The following is a 22,113-nucleotide window of genomic DNA, read 5'->3' as shown; positions in this document are numbered from 1 at the left end:
GCCAGTGACCAGCTCAGCTGCAAAGTGTTCTGAGACAAATAGGTGGCCTGTCCCTTTTTTGAGAACTTTGTGGCATTTTTCTGAATGATTGCATCTGCCCACTCCCTCTTCAATTAAATACATTTTGCCCATGTTTGAGCATGCCTTGAGGCACACAGAAAGCCCTTGGAAATCTCTCTCTCTTTCTGAATCTTGGCTTTTTCATAGGTGCTGGCTTCTCAACCACCATAGCCTGAAATGTACCCAGAAAATGGGAGCTAATGTAAGTCATATTTAGAGAAGTTATTCTTGGTGGCAGTGTTTTTGACAAGACTACATTTTTCATTATGTTGCTGTCTGTAAACAACTGTAGATGCAGACTTGCATTTTGAAAGGCAAGACCCAAAACACACAAACAGAGTAAATACCTCTAAAATGCCTTGATCGCTGGAGAAATGCCTGGATGTACCTACCTGAGGGCAGACGCCACTGCCCAAACTTCCTCTGGGGTTTCCCTGCATCGGCTGCATCTTGCCGACTTCCTCCTTGATCCGACAGTGTGGGGCTCAGGAGCTGCTGCTGGCTGCTTGTCTGCATGGGAGGAGAAGCATGCAGTTACCGTCTTTCTTAACCCTGTGCTCGCCTCCTTTTTTTTTTTTTTTTTTTTTTGAGACGGAGTCTCGCTTTGTCGCCCAGGCTGGAGTGCAGTGGCCGGATCTCAGCTCACTGCAAGCTCCGCCTCCCGGGTTTACGCCATTCTCCTGCCTCAGCCTCCCGAGTAGCTGGGACTACAGGCGCCCGCCACCTCCCCCGGCTAGTTTTTTTTTTTTGTATTTTTTAGTAGAGACGGGGTTTCACCATATTAGCCAGGATGGTCTTGATCTCCTGACCTCGTGATCCGCGCGTCTCGGCCTCCCAAAGTGCTGGGATTACAGGCTTGAGCCACCACGCCCGGCCCGCTCGCCTCCTTTTACTATAAGAAAGGAAAACACATGGCAGGAGGACAAGTGGGAAGAATAACATGGACTCAGAATGTCCACAATGGGGAAAAGTGAAAATGGGTATAAAGGGTCACAGAAGCAAAAGAGCCACCACTGCACGTCGTGCTGAAGGGGACACCACTCTTCCCAGGAAACCCCCACTGCCTCATTCCCCTCCATGCCTGAGAATGTCATTGTTTCCCTTCGTATCTTTGCTGGCAAATCAGGGGGCAAGGATGGGACACTGAAGGAAGGAAGGTGGGGCAGTGGGGACCGGCTGGGCGGGGGCAGTCTACTTTCACCAGCCTGGAGATCCACACTTAGAGCTTCGGGGAAAGTGTTCTCTTCAGGCAAAGCTGTATGTTGGGCCCTGGCAGAGGATGGAGCTGGTAACAATCTAAGCTAAAGTCAAAGAGAGATGCCAAGACTTCCCACACATTTCACCTGTTCTCGGGTTCACCTGTCACCTCTCCCTTTCCTAACAAAAGCCTTGGTCTTCACATCTCTTCGATATCCCCTCTTGTTTGTGTGTGTGTGTGTGTGTGTGTGTGTGTCACCTCTTAGGCTTTTTCATCTAAAAACAGAGGCCTCTACAATCGGCACTTTCCCTGGCCTCATTGGCCCTGTCTCACTGTCTTTCCTGACCTCAGCCTGCCTCCCTCCCCCATGCGAGACATTGCCAACCATCTTCAGGGTGACCAGTGGCAAGGCCACTGTAGATGCCTCACCTTGCCCCTTGGTTGACTAACTCCACAGAAATCCCTGCAGTCGGTGGCAGATAATTTCTAAAGGCTGGGGAGCCCAAAACATGAAATCTACTGAAAACTGGGCTATGGCACCAGTGGGCCTCCTGGAGCACACCTCCTGGAGCACCTTCCAAAGGTACTCCCGGCCCCTGGCTGCGGTGCTGCACATCACGGAGCCTGGTGCTCTTGGGGCTCTGCACAGAGTACAGGATCAGCTCCACACTGTTAACCTCAAATTGTAACTGCTGCCTCATAAAGGGGCAGGTCCTCCCAGGCAGCTGCTTCTCACAGCACAGGACTCTCCAGGACGCTGATAACTCCCTGTACTTTTTAAAATAGACACATACATCGAGTTTGAAAATGAAAATATGCCATGACCTAATAAATAGAAACTCCTCAAGCCAACTGTCCTGAATTCCATATGTTCTTCTGATACCCAACCAAGAAAGGATACATCTTCAATGAGTCTGATTAAGGAGGCTGAAAGCCAATTACAAACATTTTCACTGATTCTACTGCAAATTTCTGACTTTAGTGAGGAGAGGAAAACATTTAGGGCAGAGTTTCATGTAAACCATACTCCATGTAATATTTCCAGATTCAAATGCAGCCCTTAGATCTGATGTTAACTCTTTAGACAAAAATACAACTACAGAATTACGAAGTTCAGGGCATTAACTGATTTTTTTTGGCATTCATATGAATCAGAATATTTTTAAATAACCTCAACTGCATCCAAGATGGCAAAGACACAGATGTAATCTGGATCAATGGATTTCCATTGTCTTTTTTTAAATGAAAATATTCCTATTAGAAATATTGTCACCTTGTTTGAATGATGTGACCAGCACCCATTTTATTTATTTTTATTAAAAGAAAGAAGCCCACGGAGTGTCCTCGGATGGAGGACGCCTCGTGCCCATACCTCGGGTTGCATGCTGTTGTCCTGACTGTTGGCGTTCGTGTCTTCACTGGGCTGGGTGGTCTCGATGCTGGGCGGGTTCAGAAACCGGCTCAGCTCTTGCTGCTGACTCTCTCTCAGGCTGTGGATGATACTGCATGACTGCTGCTGTTTCTATGGAAATATGATTGTTTGTTTAGTAAAATAAGCCCAGCATCCCACCTGCCCCACCGCTACACAAATCATATTTTCTTTTCCCCTCTCCTAAGACCTGCATGACTGGTGACCTCTTAGGAATTTCCAGATAAAGATCCTGAACTAATTTCAATGTTCAATTAAGGTAGGCTGATGCGAAGGTGGGCTTAGAGAGGTATGTATTGACTTCCCAGTCCATTTTCATTTGTGTAACAATTGGAATAGTGACGGTCATTGATGCTTGTGTTTTATTTATGTTTGTTTTCTTTTTGTTGTTGGTGTTTTGTTTTTTTGAGATAGGATCTCACTATGTCCCGTAGACTAAAGTTCAGTGGTGTGATTATTATAGCTCACTGTAACCTTAAACTCCTAGGCTCAAGCTATGCTCCTGCCTCAGCCTCCTGAGAAGCTGAGACTAAAAGTGTGCATGACTGTGGCTGACTAATTAATTAATTTTTTTTTCCCAGAGAGGAGGTCTCACTCTGTTGCCCAAGCTAGTCTCAAACTTCTGGTCTTAAGCGATCCTCCTGCCTCAGTCTCCCGATGTGCTGGGATTACAGGCATGAGACACTGTGCCCCGCTTGTATCTTATTTAAAATTACTAATGTAGCTATTCTATTTTTTCTCCCCTTATTTTATTCTAGGCACATTAAGCCAATACAACCCCAACCCCTTTCCCACTTTCCTGCAAATTGTGAGAGGCAAAGTGCCTCGGGTGGATGAGAAAACCTTTGTGCTTGTCTTGGTTCTGAAGTTTCCAGGCCAATCCAGGAGACCGATCTGTCTTGGCACATACTAAAGCCAGGGCTCCTTGTGCCCTCTCAGAGCTAGAGGAGGACAGATTGATCCCTGGAGCTAACATAGCTACAGTGGCCAGCAGTGACGGGACATCACTGGGCAGCCGGCCTTGCTATAGGAGGTTGAGTTGTATCTTTTCTCTGGGAACCTTTTCTCTTCCAATAGAAATACGTGTTTCTGCAATTGATGTTGTCACTCTGAGGAAGAGGATTGAAACAATCGCTGTTATATATAAATGTTTAGTGATTGCTTTGGGTTTTTTTTACCCGTCTGTGAAACATGCCAAAAGCATTCATAAAGGTATCTCATAGAAACATTCACTGTAAACACAGTATATGCCAATGCAGTATACATTCATTAATTTATGAGTTAGAGAATCTTATAGGCTTATAATTCAGGAAGCAGGAAACATCATTAATCTTGAGAGGTGGTCTTTTCAGAATAAACAACATTATCACAGTTTGTTGAAATTTTTAGCAGCAATTTAAAGTAGTTTTGCAAATTCAATATGTGGAAAATTCTAGAATTGTGTACAGTTGAGTTTAATAAATGGACATCATAAATATTTTAATATCAATAAACTTTTTTTTGAGACAGAGTCTCACTGTGTCACCCAGGCTAGAGTGCAGTGGCACGATCTCGGCTCACTGCAACTACTACCTCCCAGGTTCAAGTGATTCTCATGCCTCAGTCTCCTGAGTAGTAGGGATTACAGGCATGTGTGCCATGCCCGGTTAATTTTTGTATTTTTAGTAGAGATGGGATTTCGCCATGTCGGCAGGTTGGTATCCTCCCCCCTTGACCTCCCAAAGTGCTGGGATTACAGGTATGAGCCACCGCGCCTGGCCAATAAACTGCTTTTTAAGTCTTCGTGTCATATTATAAAAATGGGGTTCCATGGAAACTCCTAATGGACTCTGCTACAGAGGGCAGGGCTGACTGTGGAGCAGAGTGAAAGTCTGCATCAAGATCTGACCACTGTAAGTGGAGGTAGTGGACATAGTCTAAAGGGATAGAAGGCCGATCACAGAAGGAGCTAATTCCATGTTCATGAAGCTCTTTTCTTTTGTCCTCCTCCTTCCAGGTGGGGCAGGGCGGAGACCCAACCTGCATGTGTGCAGTTAGTTCACTCACAGCTCTGATGCGCTTCAGGCACTTCTTGAGCCACATGCGGATGGTCTGCTTGGCCACCTCCTCCTCTATGGTGTACTCCAGCTGCTCCCTCGCCAGGAGTTCCTCCAGCTGCAAGCTCTTCCGGATGTCCACGGACCGGTATGAAAGCATGCTGGTGGGGGAAACACACCCGCAATCGCAGCTCTGATTCACCTGAGATTTACACCCTTAGGTATGTCAAAATCCAGAGAGGACATCACTCCGTCTAATGAGTCTAGCGTTTGATGCCACCCCTCACCACCCGTGTGTCTTGGGCCGGTCCTGTCACCTTTCTGTGTCTCCCTTTCCTCGTCTGTAAAATAAAGATAGTCATAGTAACTCCTTTATTTAATGACTAAGTAAGTTAATATCTGTGAGGCTCTTATAGCAGTAAGTGCCATCTAAGTGCCTGTAAAACAAAAGATCCAGGCTAGGTAAAGTTTCAGAACTTTCTCTGCAGAAGGGAGACTGTGCCTTGCATACTTTCTTCACACTTAACCCCACGTGGTGATGGTTAATATGCTCGGCTGTGCATCACACCTCCCTACCCACTGCATTCCATTTCTCTCTCTGTTTATCTCATTCATCCTTCTGTATCTTCCTTATTAATTAATTTTTTTTTTGAGATGGAGCTTTGCTCTTGTTGCCCAGGCTGGAGTGTAATGGCGCGATCTCAGATCGCTGCAACCTCCGCCTCCTGGGTTCAAGCATTTCTCCTGCCTCAGCCTCCCAAGTAGCTGGGATTATAGGTATGTGCCACCACACCCAGCTAATTTTGTACTTTTAGTAGAGACGAGGTTTCACCATGTTGGTCAGACTGGTCTTACACTCCTGACCTCAAATGATCTGCCTGCCTCAGCCTCCCAAAGAGCTGGGACTACAGGTGTGAGCCACCACACCTGGCCTTCTTGATTAATTTTAGAGGCTACAAAACAAACCCAGGGTTGAATATCCACTCCCATTTAACCCTCGACACACAACAGGCCCATGCAGTGGTAGATGAAGCCAACACAGCAGATGTTTTGCATCGTGGGTCATGGGGCAATAAGGCAGCTCCCAGGATGCCTGGACTGAGCAGTCCACCACCACAGGAGAAGACAGGCCCTCTTGGCAGGGTGATGCACCCAGGTGTAGCCACAGGATTCCAGGTTATGGTTCAGACCTAGGCACCCTGGTGCACCTGTGAGCTCATTTCCATCCTAGAGCCCAAAGCACAGCATGGAGGCTCTTGAGAGCACTGGTACATTGGACTTCTCTTCTTTGCTAAATCTCTTCCCACCACAGAGGGAAGAAAATGAATTTTCTCTTCCTCTCTTCCCTGACTCATCAAGAATCTCATCAAAGCTTCATTGCTTTTATCTTCACTGTTTTTTATCATATACTGGGCTAGGGGAATAAATAGGAAGGGGAGAAACAGCCCCACCATTGATTTTGCCTGGGTCTATTTTTATTAGATACACCAGTGTGTTCCAAAGAGGCTGAATATTAACTATGAATGACAACAGTATGCCTATCTGCCTCATGTCAACCTAAAAAAATCTGCCACTAGGAGTAAAGACTCAGAAACATTCTGACAGAGATGACATCCTTTGTGATTCATATGCATTTCTCCGTCCCATCTTTTTCTGCTTTTTAGCTTGTTTGTGGAAGAACTGAATAGTGGGAGGTGAAATTGATAACTCGTGAGAACTTTTCCCAGATTCTTCCTGTGCTGATCTGATCTTTTTTTTTTTTTTTTTCAGCTTCTGGCCACAAGCATATTTCTGTACACCTGAGTTCTCCTGAAATTTGAGACACAACACAGTACCCCACACACTACTGGTAGGTACTGCTATGTGATTAAAATAGCTACTGCTAGTCAGTCGCTCTTATTTTTTCTGTGGCACGGACCCCTGTGGCAGTGCAGCTTGTGGGACATTTCTTAAAATAATGCTTGAGATGCACAGAATGAAATACGCAGTGTTACAAAGGAAACCAATTATATTAAAATACAATTCTCAAATTACTTTAATACGGCAGTGATATAGTAACATCAGTGCTTCTTTATTATTCCATTAAATAATACCATCTAGCAGAGCTCAAATGACTACCATAACTCAGAAGCACTGGTGAGCATAAATGATAGTTTAAGATGTCAGCCAAGGCAGTCAGTTATGTAACCTGAAAATATCTATGATTTCTCCTGGTAACAAAGACGTGGATATTACTAATGCGACTGTGGTTTGTTGCCTACATTCATCATGGAAGAGAATTTACAAAGACCGATTAGTGAAAATAAAGATGTAATTGTTAGACCGATTAGTGAAAATAAAGATGTAATTGTTTCCCTTTGCAAGTCCATGGGCCTCTGTTTTATCCATGGACTCCTGCTTAAGAAGCTGTTATGGGTTAAATGTTTCCTCCCAAAGAAAGATATGTTGGAGTCTTAACCTCTAGTACCTCAGAATGTAATGTTATTTGGAAAAAGAACATTGCAGATGTAATTAGTAATTAAGTTAAAATGAGATCACAGTGGAGTAGGATGGACTCCTAATGTAATATGACAGATGTTCTTATAAAAGGAGGAATTTGAACATAGATACACACACACACACACACACACACATACACAAACAGAATGCCATGTGAAGATGAAGGGAGACCAGGCTGATGCTTCCACAAGCCAAGGAATGCCCAACCTTGGCAGCATGCCCCCAGCAGCCAGGGGAGAGGCTGGACCAGATTCTCCCTCACAGGCCTCAGAAGGAACCAGCCCTGCAATACCTCCATCTCGGGCTTCCAGCATCCAGGACTTCGAGACCATACCTTTCTGTTGTTTAAGTCCCTCAGCTTAAGGTACCAAGTTACAGTAGCCCAAGGAAACAAATACAGAAGTCTCCCAGGGAGAAGAAAAGGCAGAAACTCCGTTTGACCCTCTGTCCTGTCTGGGTGCTCATGAAATGTCTGGAAAATCTGGTGTTTTAGCCAATGGGGCAACCATCACAGAGCAGGCCAGGCGAATTCTTATCAGACCTGTGCAAGTGAGGCGCTCTGCACGCTAGTCCCAGCTTTGCCAGAGCCCTGTAACCACAAGCAAGTCATTCAGCTCTTCCGGGCAGTTCCCGCATCATAGGGAAGGGGTGGGACTGTGCTCTCCGAGATCCCTTCAACCTCTCCCCTCAGGGAGCACCTCAGTGGGCAGGGGCCCCTATGGGACATCAGGGCACAGCTGCCCAGCCCTCCCCTGCGAGGCACCTACTTGGAAATGATCACTGGAGGACAGCGAGAAAGGGCACTTAGCACCTGGGACATGTGACCCAGCTTCACGACCACAGCAGATGTGGCATTTTGGGTTGGAAACAAGCTACAGAGGCCTTGAAGGCTGGCGGCTGTAGTTTCTGGCCCCAGTTCAGCCCTGCGAAAGCGTGACTCGTACCTCAGGACGTCATGGAAGGTGACGTCGCCGCCATTGTGGAGCCTCTCCATTTCGTAGCACATGTGCTTAAATAGGAGCTTGTCCTTGTCCAAGTCCACCTCCAGCCTCCCACGCAGCAGCCGCAGCAGGAACTTGACACGAAACGTGGGGATCACCCCCTGTGTGGCAGAGCACAAGCAGCAGCAAATCATCATCAGGCCTCAGTGATGCACTGGGTTTCTCAAAAAAAAAAAAAAAAAAAAAAAAAAGGTGCTATTTCTCAAAAGCTGGCATAATTAGCACCAGATGTGAAGAAAGCTGGTCACCTCCTTGGACCCTGGTGGAATTAAGTGCACTAAGAAGAGCAGAGGATGGAAAACTGAGTGATAAATTTCTCTCTCTGGGATGTCACCACATTGCAGCATTTGGAGTGAGGCATGGGAAGCTCCCCCTCAGCCCCCTAGGACGCTGCTCTTGCTCTCACCAGGCTGATGCTCACGTGGCCTGTCTCACGGACTCCGCCTCCAATGAACGCACTGAGTGGGTCATAATGCAGTCACACAAGGTAATGGACAAGACACAGACATGTAATCCTCCTCTTCACTCAGTCTGGATGCTAGGAATGTCTCAATGTTTATTGCAAGTTTTTCTACCATTAAAAGATAACTTGTGGTGGATCATGCCTGTAATCTTAGCACTTTGGGAGGCTGAGGCGGGTGGACCACCTGAGGTCAGGAGTTCGAGATCAGCCTGGCCAACATGGTGAAACCCGTTCTCTACTAAAAATATAAAAATTACCCAGATGCAGTGGTGCGTGCCTATAGTCCCAGCTACTCGGGAGGCTGAGGCTGGAGAATCACTCGAACTCAGGAGGCAGAGGTTGCAGTTAGTTAGCCAAGATCGTACCACTGCACTCCAGCCTGGGGACAGAGTGAGACACCACCTCAAAAAGTAAAAAAAAAGAGATAACTCCTTTTCATGTCTTCTTCAGGATTAGAAAAACTATATACAAGAGAATTTGGCCCCCAGCTCTGCCCTCTTCTGGGTCAGAACTGATCCAGACACTGAGAATCTAAGATGTGTTGCTACCTCCCACGCAACACAAACCACCATGCCCCCCTGGCTGTATCTTTGAATGAAAGTGCTGGGCAGAACACTGGTGACCATGATTGCCTGCCAGTTACTGACATCTCAGTGTGAAGGGCAGTGTGTTATTCATGTGTATATTACATTAAAGCAGGGTGACAGTTATGGAGAGACAGGTGGGTCCTGAGGAGCTGAGAGTGAGGTCAGATCCCCTGCACACAGGGCACACACTATCTTGAAAGCCCTCGAGACTGGAGCCTGGGTGGGCGAGGGTACCAAAAAGAGGGATGAAATCGGGGTGAGGGCACTGACGGGGCCCCTCATTTATGATGCCCATGCTGGCTCCTTGGTCTTTGTGCCCTTCATCAACTCTTCTTGAACTATTTCCAGATCTCCCCCCAAATACTCTGGCAGAACCTTCCTTGTGTTGTTCAGACATGATGTCCCACAGCACCCCTCAGGCCTCCTTCATGGCCATTCCTGCTGGTGCAGCCCAACCCCAACTACTGTCTATAGTTTTAACTTCTGGAAATACTGCTACTAATACTATTATTATTTCACTTTTTATTATTTGTCTCTACCTATTAGAATGTAAACTCTGTGAGTGCAGGAGCTGTTCCATTTTGTTCATTGCTACATCCTCAGTGCCTAGAACTGTGCCTGAGTGTTTGCTAGGATGAAGAAGAGAGAAGAGGAGGAGGAGGAAGAACAGGAGGAAGTGCAGAAGGAGGAGGTGGGGGAAGAGGAGGTAGAGGTAGAGGAGAAGGAGGAGGTGGGAAAGGAGGAGGTACAGGTAGAGGAGAAGGAGGAGGTGGAGGGGGAAAATGAGGTGGAGGGGGAAGATGAGGTGGAGGGGGAAGATGAGGTGGAGGAGGAGGAGGAGGAGGGGGAGGAGGGGGTGGAGGTGGAGGAGGAGGGGGTGGAGGTGGAGGAGGAAGGGGTGGAGGAGGAGGAGGAGGAGGGGGGGGTGGAGGTGGAGGAGGAAGGGGTGGAGGAGGAAGGGGGGGGTGGAGGGGAGGAGGAAGGGGGTGGAGGAGGAGGAGGAAGGGGGTGGAGGAGGAGGGTGTGGATGAGGAGGAGGATGTGGATGAGGAGGAGGGGGTGGATGAGGAGGAAGGGTTGGATGAGGAGGAGGAGGGGTAGAAGAGGAGGAGGAGGGGGTAGAGGAGGAGGAGTATTAGGAGGAAGGGAAGGAGGTGGAGGTTGATGACAGCAATGACAAGAACAGGAAGAGCAAACCGCAGCTACTTTGGCTAATTTTAAGAAATCTTGGGCCGGGCGCGGTGGCTCAAGCCTGTAATCCCAGCACTTTGGGAGGCCGAGACGGGTGGATCACAAGGTCAGGAGGTGGAGACCATCCTGGCTAACACGGTGAAACCCCGTCTCTACTAAAAAATACAAAAAAAAATTAGCCGGGCGAGGTGGCGGGCGCCTGTAGTCCCAGCTACTCGGGAGGCTGAGGCAGGAGAATGGCGTGAACCCGGGAGGCGGAGCTTGCAGTGAGCTGAGATCTGGCCACAGCACTCCAGTCTGGGCGGCAGAGCGAGACTCCGTCTCAAAAAAAAAAAAAAAAAAAGAAATCTTGGGTAAGCTTTATGGTTAAAACATTCAAATAGTTACTCAAATATAATCCAATAAACACCTTCAGACACCACTTAAATAACTCCTTTGTACTTTTAATTGGGATTGCTGCTTGAGTTTGAGGTGATCCTGAATTTGTAATATACTGTCCCTTTGGTAGTTTCAGTGTCACCTCTTTTTCTGGCCTGAGCCCAAGCTTGATTCCTACAGAGTCCCTTTGGTTTCCTTTCCCTGCTGGCCTTCTGAAAGTCTGAAGAGGATGTTCATGGTTGAAGATGACATAAGGAGGAACGACTCACTCTCCCTGCCTACAAGATTCTGCTGAACTGTGAATGATGACTTTCTGCAATTCACCATTAAAAAATTCAATCTATGTCATTGCCAGCCTCAACACCATTTAAATGTTTGAGACATGTTGGTAAGTCTCTTTGAGGTGGGGCATGAAACAGCAACCCACTCCCATACCTCTCTTTTATCATCCACCATGTTCCATATGATTTGAAAGTGGCGAAGATCGTTGTAACTTAAAAGCTGGTCCTCCTCAGTGGAATAAAACAAGGAGAAATTCTCAACAATTATGGCTTTTAAAAAAAGAAAAATTCAGAAGTTAGACAATTATGCTCATCTGTCATATTTTAGAAAGAGTAAAACATCTATTATTAATAATGGATTCTATCACCTACATCATAAGCCAGATTTTTAAAGTGCTTTTAGTATGGTTTCCAAATTGGCATGTTTATACTTGGACTAAGCTATTTCTGCAGCTCCTGCCTTTCCAAAACACGAGGGTCATAAGCACAAACACACATTCTGTGTATAGAGATAGTCATGCCAGCTGGCTTTAACTCTTAGTTGAGAGTTCCAGGGCCATTTTTAAAGGTCAAATTGAGTTCTGGGTGGCCCCACAGCTGGGTGAATAAGGTGTACCTTTCAAAAACATAAATGTGATATTTCAAGGCTAGACAGTCCTCTCTGATATTTGTTCAACTCAGTCCATGAGAAGAGCTCTTTTGAAATTAATGATCATAATAAATGATACCACTCTTAAAATTACAGTCAACTGTCATTTACACGCCTTTCAAAGGTCTTTTCAGCTTCTGGATTGAGAGACTAAACAATTTATAATTAATGCCATGAAACACCCACCCCAAGCAATCCAAGATAATTGCTTGAAAATCATACATAATTATCTAAGTACCTGAGTTTACAGAGTAAAAAGTATTCAACTAACATCGCTTACCTACAAGCAGATTTAGCATGATGTAGGCAATGATGACATAAAATGAGCAGAAATACATAAGTGCCCCAGCATAGTTTCCACAGTCTGTTGCCCAGTATGTAAATTCATCTGGAGTACAAAAAGGAGGCTGAACCTTTGGGGCATTGGGGCAGAAGAAGGAGGAGAGGATAAGAGTAGAGAATAGAAATTTCTTTTAGCTGACTATAGTTAATGAATAGATTCCTAAACATATAGAATATAATTAACTTCAAAGTTAGCTTTCAAAAGCCACATACATTGGGTACATCATCTAGAGCAAAAATAAAGAAGAATATTTCACTTATGGTATGCTGTTATCTTGTAGAATCCCAAGGTTACTGCCATTTTTAAAAGCACAATGAAAATGAATGAATCTCCACTAGATACTCTTTCTGCCTCCGCCACCAGCCCCAAGTGATAAGTAGCCACTGTGATGCAAACTGCAGAAAATCAAATAAAAAGACATTTGCAAGTTTTTCTCTGACTGAAGTAACAGGTTAAGATTTGGGAATATAAAGGTACACCTTGGAGACATCGCAGTTTCAGTTCCAGGCTGCTGCGATAAAGTGAATACTGCAATAAAACAAGTCCCATGCATGTTTTGGTTTCCCAGTACATATGCAAGTCATGTTTATACCATACTGTGGCTTATTAAGTACACAATGGCATTATGTCCAAAAAGGTACGGACCTTAATAAAAAGTATTTTTATTGCTAAGAAAAGCTAACAATCATCTGAACCTTCAGTGAGTTGTAATCTTCTGCTGGTGGTGGAGGGTATTGCCTCAATGTTGACAGCTGCTGACTGAGCAGGGTGGTGGCTGCTGACGGTTGGGGTGGCTGTGGCAATTTCTTAAGACAACATGGAAGTTTATCATATCAATTGACTCTTCCTTTCATGAAAGATTTTTCTGCAGCATATGTTGCTCTTTGCTGGCATTTTACCCACAATAGAACTTCTTTTGAATTTGGAGTCAGTCCTCTCAAACCCTCCTGCTGGCTTATCAAGTAATTTTATGTAACATTATAAATCCTTTGTTGTCATTATGACTATGTTCATAGCACCTTCAGCAAGAGCAGATTCCGTTTCAAGAAACCACTCTAATCATCCATAAGGAGCAATCTTCATTCCTTCAAGTTTGATCAGGAGACTGTGGCAATTTGGTCACATCTTCAGGTTCCATTTCTAATTCTAGTTCTCTTGCTATGTCTACCAACCACATGTGCAGTGACTTCCTTCACTGAAGTCTTGAACCCCTCAAAGTCATCCATAATGACTGGAATCAACTTCTTCCAAATTCCTGTTAATGCTGATGATATTTTGACCTCCTTCCATGAATCATGAATGTTCCTAATGGCATCTAGAATAGTGAATCCTTTCTAGAGGTTTTTCAATGTACTTTGCCCAGATTCATCAGAGGCATCACTATCTATCGCAGCTATTAGCCTTATGAAATCTATTTCTAAAATAATAAGACTTGAAATGACTCCTTGATCCATGGACAGAATGGATATTGTGTTAGCAGGCAAGAAAACAACATTAATCTCCTTATACATCTCCTGGTACAGCTCTTGGTTGACCAGGTAGATGCATTGTTAATGAGCAGTACTACTTTGAAAGGAATCTTTTCTTTCCTGAGCAGTAGGTCTCAAGAGTCGGCTTAAATATCCAGAAAACCATGCTGTAAACAGCTGTTCTGTCATCCAGGCTTTGTTGTTTCGTTTATAGAGCACAGGCAGGGTAAATTTAGCGTAATTCTTAAGAGACTGTATTAGTCCATTATCATGCTGCTAATAAAGACATACCTGAGACTGGGTAATTTATAAAGAAAAGAGATTTAATTGACTCACAGTTCAGCAGGAATGGGGAGGCCTCAGGAGACTTACAATCATGGCGGAAGGGGAAGCAAACACGTCCTTCTTCACATGGTGGCAGCAAGAAGTGCCAAGCAAATGGGGGGAAAGCCCCTTATAAAACCATCAGATCTCATGACAGCTATAGTGAGAACTCACTCACTATCACAAGAACAGGATGGAAGAAACCACCGCCGTGATTCAATCATCTCTGCCTGGTCCCTCCCATGATACAGAGAGACTAAGGGAACTACAATTCAAGATGAGATTTGGGTGGGGACACAGTCAAACCATAGCAGGGACCTAGGATTTTTGGAATGGTAAATGAGCATTGGCTTCCACTGAAAGTTACCAGCTGCATTAGTCCCTAACAACAGAGTCAGTCTGTCATTTGAACCTTTGAAGCCAGGCATTGACTTCTCCTTTCTAGCTATGAAAGTTCTAGAGGGCATCTTCTTCCAATAGAAGGATGTTTTGTCTACATTGAAAATCCATTGTTTAGTGAAGCCACTTTAATTATTTTAGCTAGATCTTCTAGATAACTTGCCACAGCTTTTACATCAGCAGCACTTACACATTTGTATATTATGGAGATGGCTTCTTTCTTTCCTTAAACATCATGAACCAACCTTTGCTAGCATCGAACATTTTTTTCTGCAGCATTCTCACCTCTCTCACCCTTCATAAATCTGAAGAGAGTAAGGGCCGCCTTCTGCATTTGGCTTTAGCTTAAGGGCATATTGTGGCTAGTCTGATCTTCTATTCAGACCGGTAAAACTTTCTCCATATCAGCAATAAGGCTATTTCTTATCAGCCATGTGTTCACTGGAGTAGCATTTTAATTCCCTTCAAGAACTTTTCCTTTGAATTAACAACTTGAGTAACTATTTGGTGCAAGGGACCTAGCTTTTGGGCTAACTTGGCTTTTGACATGCCATTCTCCATAAGCTTAATCATTTCTAGCTTTTGATTTAAAGTAAGAGATGTGTGAATCTTCTTTTCACTTGAATACTTACAGGCCATTGTAGGGTTATTAATCGGCCTAATTTCAATATTGTTGTGTCTCAGGACATAGGGAGGCCCAAGAAAAGAGAGAAGGGTTGGAGAAACAGCTCTTTGGTGCAGCAGCCAGAAGACATATGACATTTATCAATTACATTTTCCATCTTATTGAGCATGGTTCATGGCACCCCTCAAAACAATTACAAAAGAAACATCAAAAGATCATTGATCACAGATCACCAAAACAGATACAATAATAATGAAAAAGTCCGAAATAGTGAGAATTACCAAAATGTGATGAACCAGAAAGTGAGCAAACACATGCTATCAGAAAAATGGCCCTGATAGATCTGTTCAACACAAGATTGCCATAAACCTTCAATTTGTAAAAATGCAAAGTCTGCAAAAGGCAATAAGTGAAGCATAGTAAAACAAGATGTGCCTGTACATAGCAAATTCACATTCAAATTATGTAAGGAGTGAGCCCCATTCCTGGAACACTGTTATGGGATGCTATGGAATAGCACAAGACTTAAGTCATCAAAAACTCTCTCATTGTTTACAGGCTCAATAAAATGCCAATGCCTCTGAGAGCACTTTCTGGTTTTTCTCAGCCAGAGAAACTAGCTCTTTCTTCTTTAATCCCAGCATTCTGCTTGTATTTTTATTTAAGATTTGTTAAATTTTGCCTTGTGTTCTATTTGATTTGGCAAATTCTCCTTGTTAATTCATGCATGAAGTCCTAGCGCTCCTACTCTGTGCTAGGTTTGTGCCAAGTTTGGGGAGAGACTGGTAAGAAAGACATAGGCCCTGTGCCTTCTTCCTGCTGACAGTTGGATGCTGTGTAATCCAATATGGTGACCACTAGCTCCATGCAGCGATGTAAATTTAAATTATGTTAATTAAAATGTAATAATATAAAATTAAAACTAAAATTCAGTTCCTCAGTTGTGTTAGTCATATTTTAAGTGCCCCATAACCACATATCGCTAGTGGCTCCCGAATTGGACAGTACAGATTTCCATCACTGCAGAACTTTTATAAGATAGCATTGGTTTGTCCTATAGTGAGAGAGAAAATAAATGAATGTAAGCCAATAATTCGCTACAGCTGTGATACTTATTACAAAGGAGCACTATAGAGCAGCATAAGAACATATAGCTGGCTGTCTTAGCTGAAGGCAAAAGACCTGAAGGAATGGATGTTTAAACTGATACCAGAAGGATGATGCTTGGGGAAGACAGGGTATAGTAAGAAGGAAGTATAAAGTATACTTTATAGTATAAAGGAAGAGTAGCTCAGAGCCCTTGAGGTAAGCTCCCGGAGTGTGCCTTGGAGTTGCTGAAGACCTAGCACCTAGCATATAGCTGAGGGGCAGTGAACTATCCACTGAATACATTAAATTAAAGGGCTCCCAGTTTGACTTTGACTACCAAAATATTAAAGATGGGAGGCAAAGAACAACACCCACAGAATGCATATTTGTTGAATGCAACTACAATAGCTCAGGTTGGGTTGAGTATTTTGCCCTAAATATTCACGCATTGTAATGTATAATGCAATTTTATGGACTGAAGTGTCAGGATTTATATTTCACACACAAAGTCTTGACGCTAACAAGGATGATGCTGCCAACATTGGGTTGCTAGACTTTCATGCTGATTCTAAGTCTAAGCTTTGTTCATGGTGAGAGATATTTACCATACAGTCGTGCATAATCTTGTTCCAGTCTTCACCTGTGACAATTCGGAACAGTACGGTAATAGCTTTGCCAGCCGAAGAAAAGTTTGCATGCCTAATTTAAGAAAAAAAAATTAACAGAATGTGAATAGAAGGGTTTGTCATGAAATAGCATAGTTTGCCACCACCAAAACAAGTGGAGGTTGTAGCAAATTTGGTTGCTAAGTTACCTTTTCCAAAGGTTATACCTTTTTATTAGTTTGTCATTTATACTTGCCTCCAAATATAGCTGTCTGAACACCCAACTCTGGCATGACCACTAATTTATTGCCATTCATCTTGAATGACTAAGTAGTCAGGCTTTGGTAACTAAGTGATTCCTTCTTTCACTTGGAGGATGCTATAAAAGGTGGGGCAGCCATGTAGCTAATTCCTACAACCAGACATATCGGTATATACTTTGTTGTATCAGGACTTAAAAAAAAAAAAACAATGAGATGCATCTATAAAACTTAGGCAAATCATTGAAAACTGCTTTTCATATATTACAATCATTTGGGGGACTCTAACTTCCCATATTTTGCTGAGAAAGAAACCCAAAGTTATCTTAAAATTGTTCCAACTAAAAATAGTATATCCTTTTTTGGCAATATGTAGATAGAAAAAGTGCTGGAATTGGGAGTGATGATTACTGAATGTTGGTGGAATTATGGATTCTTTTCGTTTTATTTCTAAATTTTCTAAGGTTTTGAAATTAGACCTTTTCAGTTGAATAACCTTTTTCAACTGGAAAAAATATTTAAAACTTGGCTATTTTAATTTCCAACAGATTACTTACTTCCCTTTCCCCTATCCTAGACTTTAGTAGACAAAAAACATTTGTTTATTTAAAATTTTATTACTAAAGTGTTTGCTTGATAAATGAATAGAAAGATAAATATACACCAACCTGTTAATGTTCTCCCCATATTTCACAGTACCAAACAAAACAACTCCAGCAAAAGCGTAACACAGCAGCAAGAGGAACATGCCTACTATGATAAAGAAGCTCTTGTACATGCTGACGACCACTGTCAAGAGGAGCATCTTTAGTGTTACCTGGGGACCAGGGGTGGGAAGCAAGGAGAGGGAGAGAGAGAGAGAGAGGGAGAGGGAGAGGGAGAGGGAGAGGGAGAGGGAGGGGGAGAGGGGGAGGGGGAGAGAGAGAGAGAGAGAGGAGAGAGAGAGAGAGAGAGAGAGAGAGAGAGAGAGATTATTCAATCCATTAAGCTATGGGTAGCAACGAATTTTTAAGCAGATTGGCTCAAAAGTGATTCATAGGTGTATCATTTGAAAGTTGCTTTCTATAAGGTATTAAATCTAAATATTCTTCAAAACCCACCAGGCATTGGGTGAACGTTATTCTTACTTCAAACATTTCAGCCTCTTCACACAAATTAATAAGAGTAACACTAAGCATTTTCACCTTCCATTTTCTCTTCTCCTGCTCCTCAATTCTCTATGATAAGGGCTACACATTTTTGACTGATAGCAAGTAAACTCAGGCTTCTTCCACAAACAGGCTTTCACAGAAACAAACCTAAGCAATGGTATAATACTAAATAACTATAAAATATTAAATATATTGGTTATGTGTACATATGGAATGTATATATGAAATAATGTTTGAAATAAAAAAGGAAACAGCATTGTAAAAAATGAAAAATATATGTGGAATATACCCATGAACATTAACAAAAAATATTTAAAAATCTGGAATCCCAACTTGGCTAACGTGGTGAAACCCTGTCTCCACTAAAAATACAAAAATTAGCTGGGTGTGGTGGTGCATGCCTGTAATCCCAGCTACTTGGGAGGCTGAGGCAGGAGAATCACTTGAACCTGGGAGGTGGAGAAAACAGTGAGCCAAGATCCCGCCACTGCACTCCAGCCTGGTGACAGAGCAAGACACTCCGTCTCAAAAAAAAAAAAAATCTGGAATCATACAAATTCATTAAAGATTATTTTTCTCTGAAGTAAAGTTACTTAACTTTATTGAAAATAAAAATAAAAATGCATTAAGAAAGAATATTGGTTTTTGTTTTCATGACTGATATGTTACCTTTAATAAATTTAAATAATTTAATTATTGAATATAAAGAATAAGCAACATAAATGGCAGGAAACACACTGAATGATAACTAAGCTACTGATTCATCTAATAATATTTAATATTTGTTAATCTTGACTTATGATGTCTAGTAATTTGTGACTACATCCCTAAATATGCAGAGGTAAGGCTGTAATCAATTAATCACCATTCTTTCATTAACACATATATAACCTTGAATAAGATTCTTCACAAGGTACTTACATGTTTTCCACAGATGGAGAAAAACCTAAATACAATCACACAAGCGCCCATCATGTAGGTATATGCATTCTGAAATTTAAACAGAAGACAGCCTCTCATAATTTGCACAAAAGATCTTGTTACAGGTCCATTTTTTAAGTATTCCGTGAAGTATACTGAATAATTAGCTGAATATGTGTAAATTCTTGTAAGAAAGTTATCTAAAAAGGGTGCTGAAAAGGTCACTGCAAAAACTCATGAATAAATATTAGATTTAAAATTCAATCTCAAATGAAACTTCGGGTTCTGTTTTACTCAGTTAAATTCTGTATTTTGAAATTTATTTTACATAAAATGGTGACCAGCTCTTTTGTATATATGGTGTGAAAAACATAGGATAATGGTGCAACATAGGAAGGTCAACTGACATGGGAGATAAAGGAATCCTGGCAACAAGAAAGGGCTGATGGTGGAAAAGATTGCCAGAAGTCAGATTCTAGACACCACTGAAGATAAAATACACACTCATTCCTCTAAGCTGATTTCAGAGAGGTCCTCCCTGCTCAGGAACACATCCAGCTCTTTCTTCAAGGGTGTGATTACCAGGAAGAGATGACCGCACTTTATGAATAAGAAAGCTTCATTTGAGAAACAAAGATCTCACCAGCTATAACTGCAATAACAACCTTAACATTCAGCTGATGCCAGAGTGTGATTACTCTCAAGGAGGCTTGCCTAGCCAAATGATGACAGTCACAGATGGGCCCTGCAAAGGGGATCCAGCAAGATCCTTGGTGAGGTCTAAGCACACGAATGTGTGCACATAGCATCTTTGGATAGGGAACTTTCCTTCCCAATAGTCCACTGCAAAATATAGTGGAGAATAAGCATCCTTCCAAGACCAAAGAGGTTCTTGGAGAAGAACAAAAGCAGTTAGGCAGAAAAGGCAAATTTTTGGGTTTAAGATTCCCTCTCTGAGGTTATCTGGGATTAGGGAGTCTACTTGACTTTTGCTTGGACTGAGTAGCTTTAGGTTGCATTTTGATATGGTTTGGCTGTGTTCCCACCCAAATCTCATCTTGGACTGTAGTTCCCATAATCCCCACGTATCATGGGAGGGACCAAGTGGAGATAATTGAATCATCGGGGTGGTTTCCCTCATCCTATTCTTGTGATGATTAAGTCTCATGAGGTCTGATAGTTTTATAAGGGGCTTCCCCTTTCACTGGTCACTCATACTTCTTCCTGCCACCATGTGGAGAAGGATGTGTTTGCTTCCCCTTCCACCACGATCATAAGTTTTCTGAGGCCTTCTCAGCCATGCAGAACTGTGAGTCAATTAAACGTCTTTCTTTTATAAAGTACTCAGTTTTGGGTATTTTTCCATATCAGCATGAAAAAGGACTAATACAGTAAATTCATACTTAGAGTGGGAGGCTACTATAAGGATACCTGAAAATGTGCAAGCGACATTGGAACTGGGTAACAGGCAGAGGTTGGAACAGTTTGGAGGACTCAGAAGAAGACAGGAAGATATGGGAAAGTTTGGAACTTCCTAGAGATTTGTTGGATGGCTTTGACCAAAATACTGATAGTGATATGGACAATGAAGTCCAGGCTGAGGTGGTCTCAGGTGGAGATAAGAAACTTATTGGGAACTGGAGCAAAGGTGACTCTTGTCATGCTTTAGCAAAGAGACTGGTGGCATTTTGCCCCCGCCCTAGAGATCTGTGGAACCTTGAATTTGAGAGAGATGATTTAGAGTATCTGGTAGAATAAATTTCTAAGTGACACAGTATTCAAGAGGAAGCAGAGTATAAATATTTGGAAAATGTGCAGTCTGATGATTTTATAGAAAAGAAAACCTCATTTACTAGGGAGAAATTGAAGCCAGTTGCAGAAATTTACATAAGTAACGAGGGGCTGAATGCTAATCACCAAGACAATGGGGAAAATGTCCCCAGGGCATACCAGAGAACTTCATGGCAGCCCCTTCCCTCACAGGCCTGGAGGCCTAGGAGGGCAAAATGGTTTTGTGGGCAGGCTCCCCCTGCTCTGTGCAGCTTTGGGACATGGTGCCTTGCCTTCCAGCAGCTTCTGCTCTAGCCATGGCTAAAAGACACCAATGTACAGCTCAGGCCAATGCTTCAAAGAGTGCAAGCCCCAAGACTTGGTGGCTTACACATGGTGTTGGGCCTGTGGGTGAACAGAAGTCAAGAACTGGGGTTTGGGAACCTCTGCCTAGATTTCACAGGATGTATAGAAACAACTGGATGTTGAGGCAGAAGTTTGCTGCGGGGCCAGAGCCCTCATGGAGAACCTCTGCTGGGGCAGTGCAGAAGTAAAATGTGTGGTTGAAGTCCACACACACAGTCCCCACTGGGGCACTGCCTAGTGGAGCTGTGAGAAGAGGGCCACCATTGTCCAGACTCTAGAATGGTAGATCCACTAACAGCTTGCACTGTGTGCCTGGAAAAGCCATAGACACTCAACACCACTCCAGGAGGGGGGCTGTCCCCTGCAAAGCCACAATGGTGGAGCTGCCCAAGGCCATGGGAGCCCACCTCTTGCATCAGGGTGCCCTGGATATAAGACATAGAGTCAAAGGAGATTATTTTGGAACTTTAATGTTTAATGACTGCCCTATTGGATTTTGGACTTGTATGGTGCCTACAGCCCCTTTGTTTTGACCAATTTCTCCCATTTGGAATGGGTATATTTACCCAATGCCTGTACCCCCATTGTATCTAGGAAGTAACTAACTTGCTTTTGATTTTACAGGCTCATAGACAGAAGAAACTCTCCTTTTCTCAGATAAGACTTTGGGCTTGGACTTTTGAGTTAATGCTGGAATGAGTTAAGACTTTGGAGGACTGTTGGGAGGGCATGATTATATTTTGAATTGTGATGACATGAGATTTGGGGGGGTCCAGGCAGAATGATATGGTTTAGCTGTGTCCCCACCCAAATCTCATCTTGAATTGTAGTTCCCATAATCTCCACATGTTGTGGGTGGGACCAGGTGGAGATAATTGAATCATGGGGGTGGTTTCCCCCATCCTGTTCTCATGATATTGAGTTAGTTCTCACAAGATCTGATGGTTTTATACGGGACATCCCCCTTTACTGGGCACTCATTCTTCTCTCTCTTGTTCCCTTGTGAAGAAGGATGTGTT

General features: G+C 43.2%; 1 protein-coding gene across 2 annotated transcripts in view; it reads right to left on the bottom strand.

Moving 5' to 3' along the window:
• Positions 1–22,113, bottom strand: part of NALCN (sodium leak channel, non-selective) — a 354,929-nt gene that overhangs the window by 3,660 nt on the left and 329,156 nt on the right. For both annotated transcript variants that reach the window (XM_033177337.1, XM_033177338.1), the window contains 9 exons: positions 18,959–19,027; positions 17,555–17,703; positions 16,627–16,720; positions 12,053–12,185; positions 11,278–11,393; positions 8,167–8,324; positions 4,734–4,884; positions 2,631–2,780; positions 453–570 (listed from right to left, as the gene is read on the bottom strand). In XM_033177337.1, the coding sequence (XP_033033228.1) occupies positions 453–570; positions 2,631–2,780; positions 4,734–4,884; positions 8,167–8,324; positions 11,278–11,393; positions 12,053–12,185; positions 16,627–16,720; positions 17,555–17,703; positions 18,959–19,027 (1,138 nt within the window). The remainder of the gene's footprint in view (positions 1–452; positions 571–2,630; positions 2,781–4,733; positions 4,885–8,166; positions 8,325–11,277; positions 11,394–12,052; positions 12,186–16,626; positions 16,721–17,554; positions 17,704–18,958; positions 19,028–22,113) is intronic.

Source organism: Trachypithecus francoisi, unplaced genomic scaffold, assembly GCF_009764315.1.
Source record: "Trachypithecus francoisi isolate TF-2019V2 unplaced genomic scaffold, Tfra_2.0 Lachesis_group18, whole genome shotgun sequence".
In the NCBI taxonomy this organism is placed as follows: domain Eukaryota; kingdom Metazoa; phylum Chordata; class Mammalia; order Primates; family Cercopithecidae; genus Trachypithecus; species Trachypithecus francoisi.
This window is presented reverse-complemented; position numbering and strand designations above follow the sequence as displayed.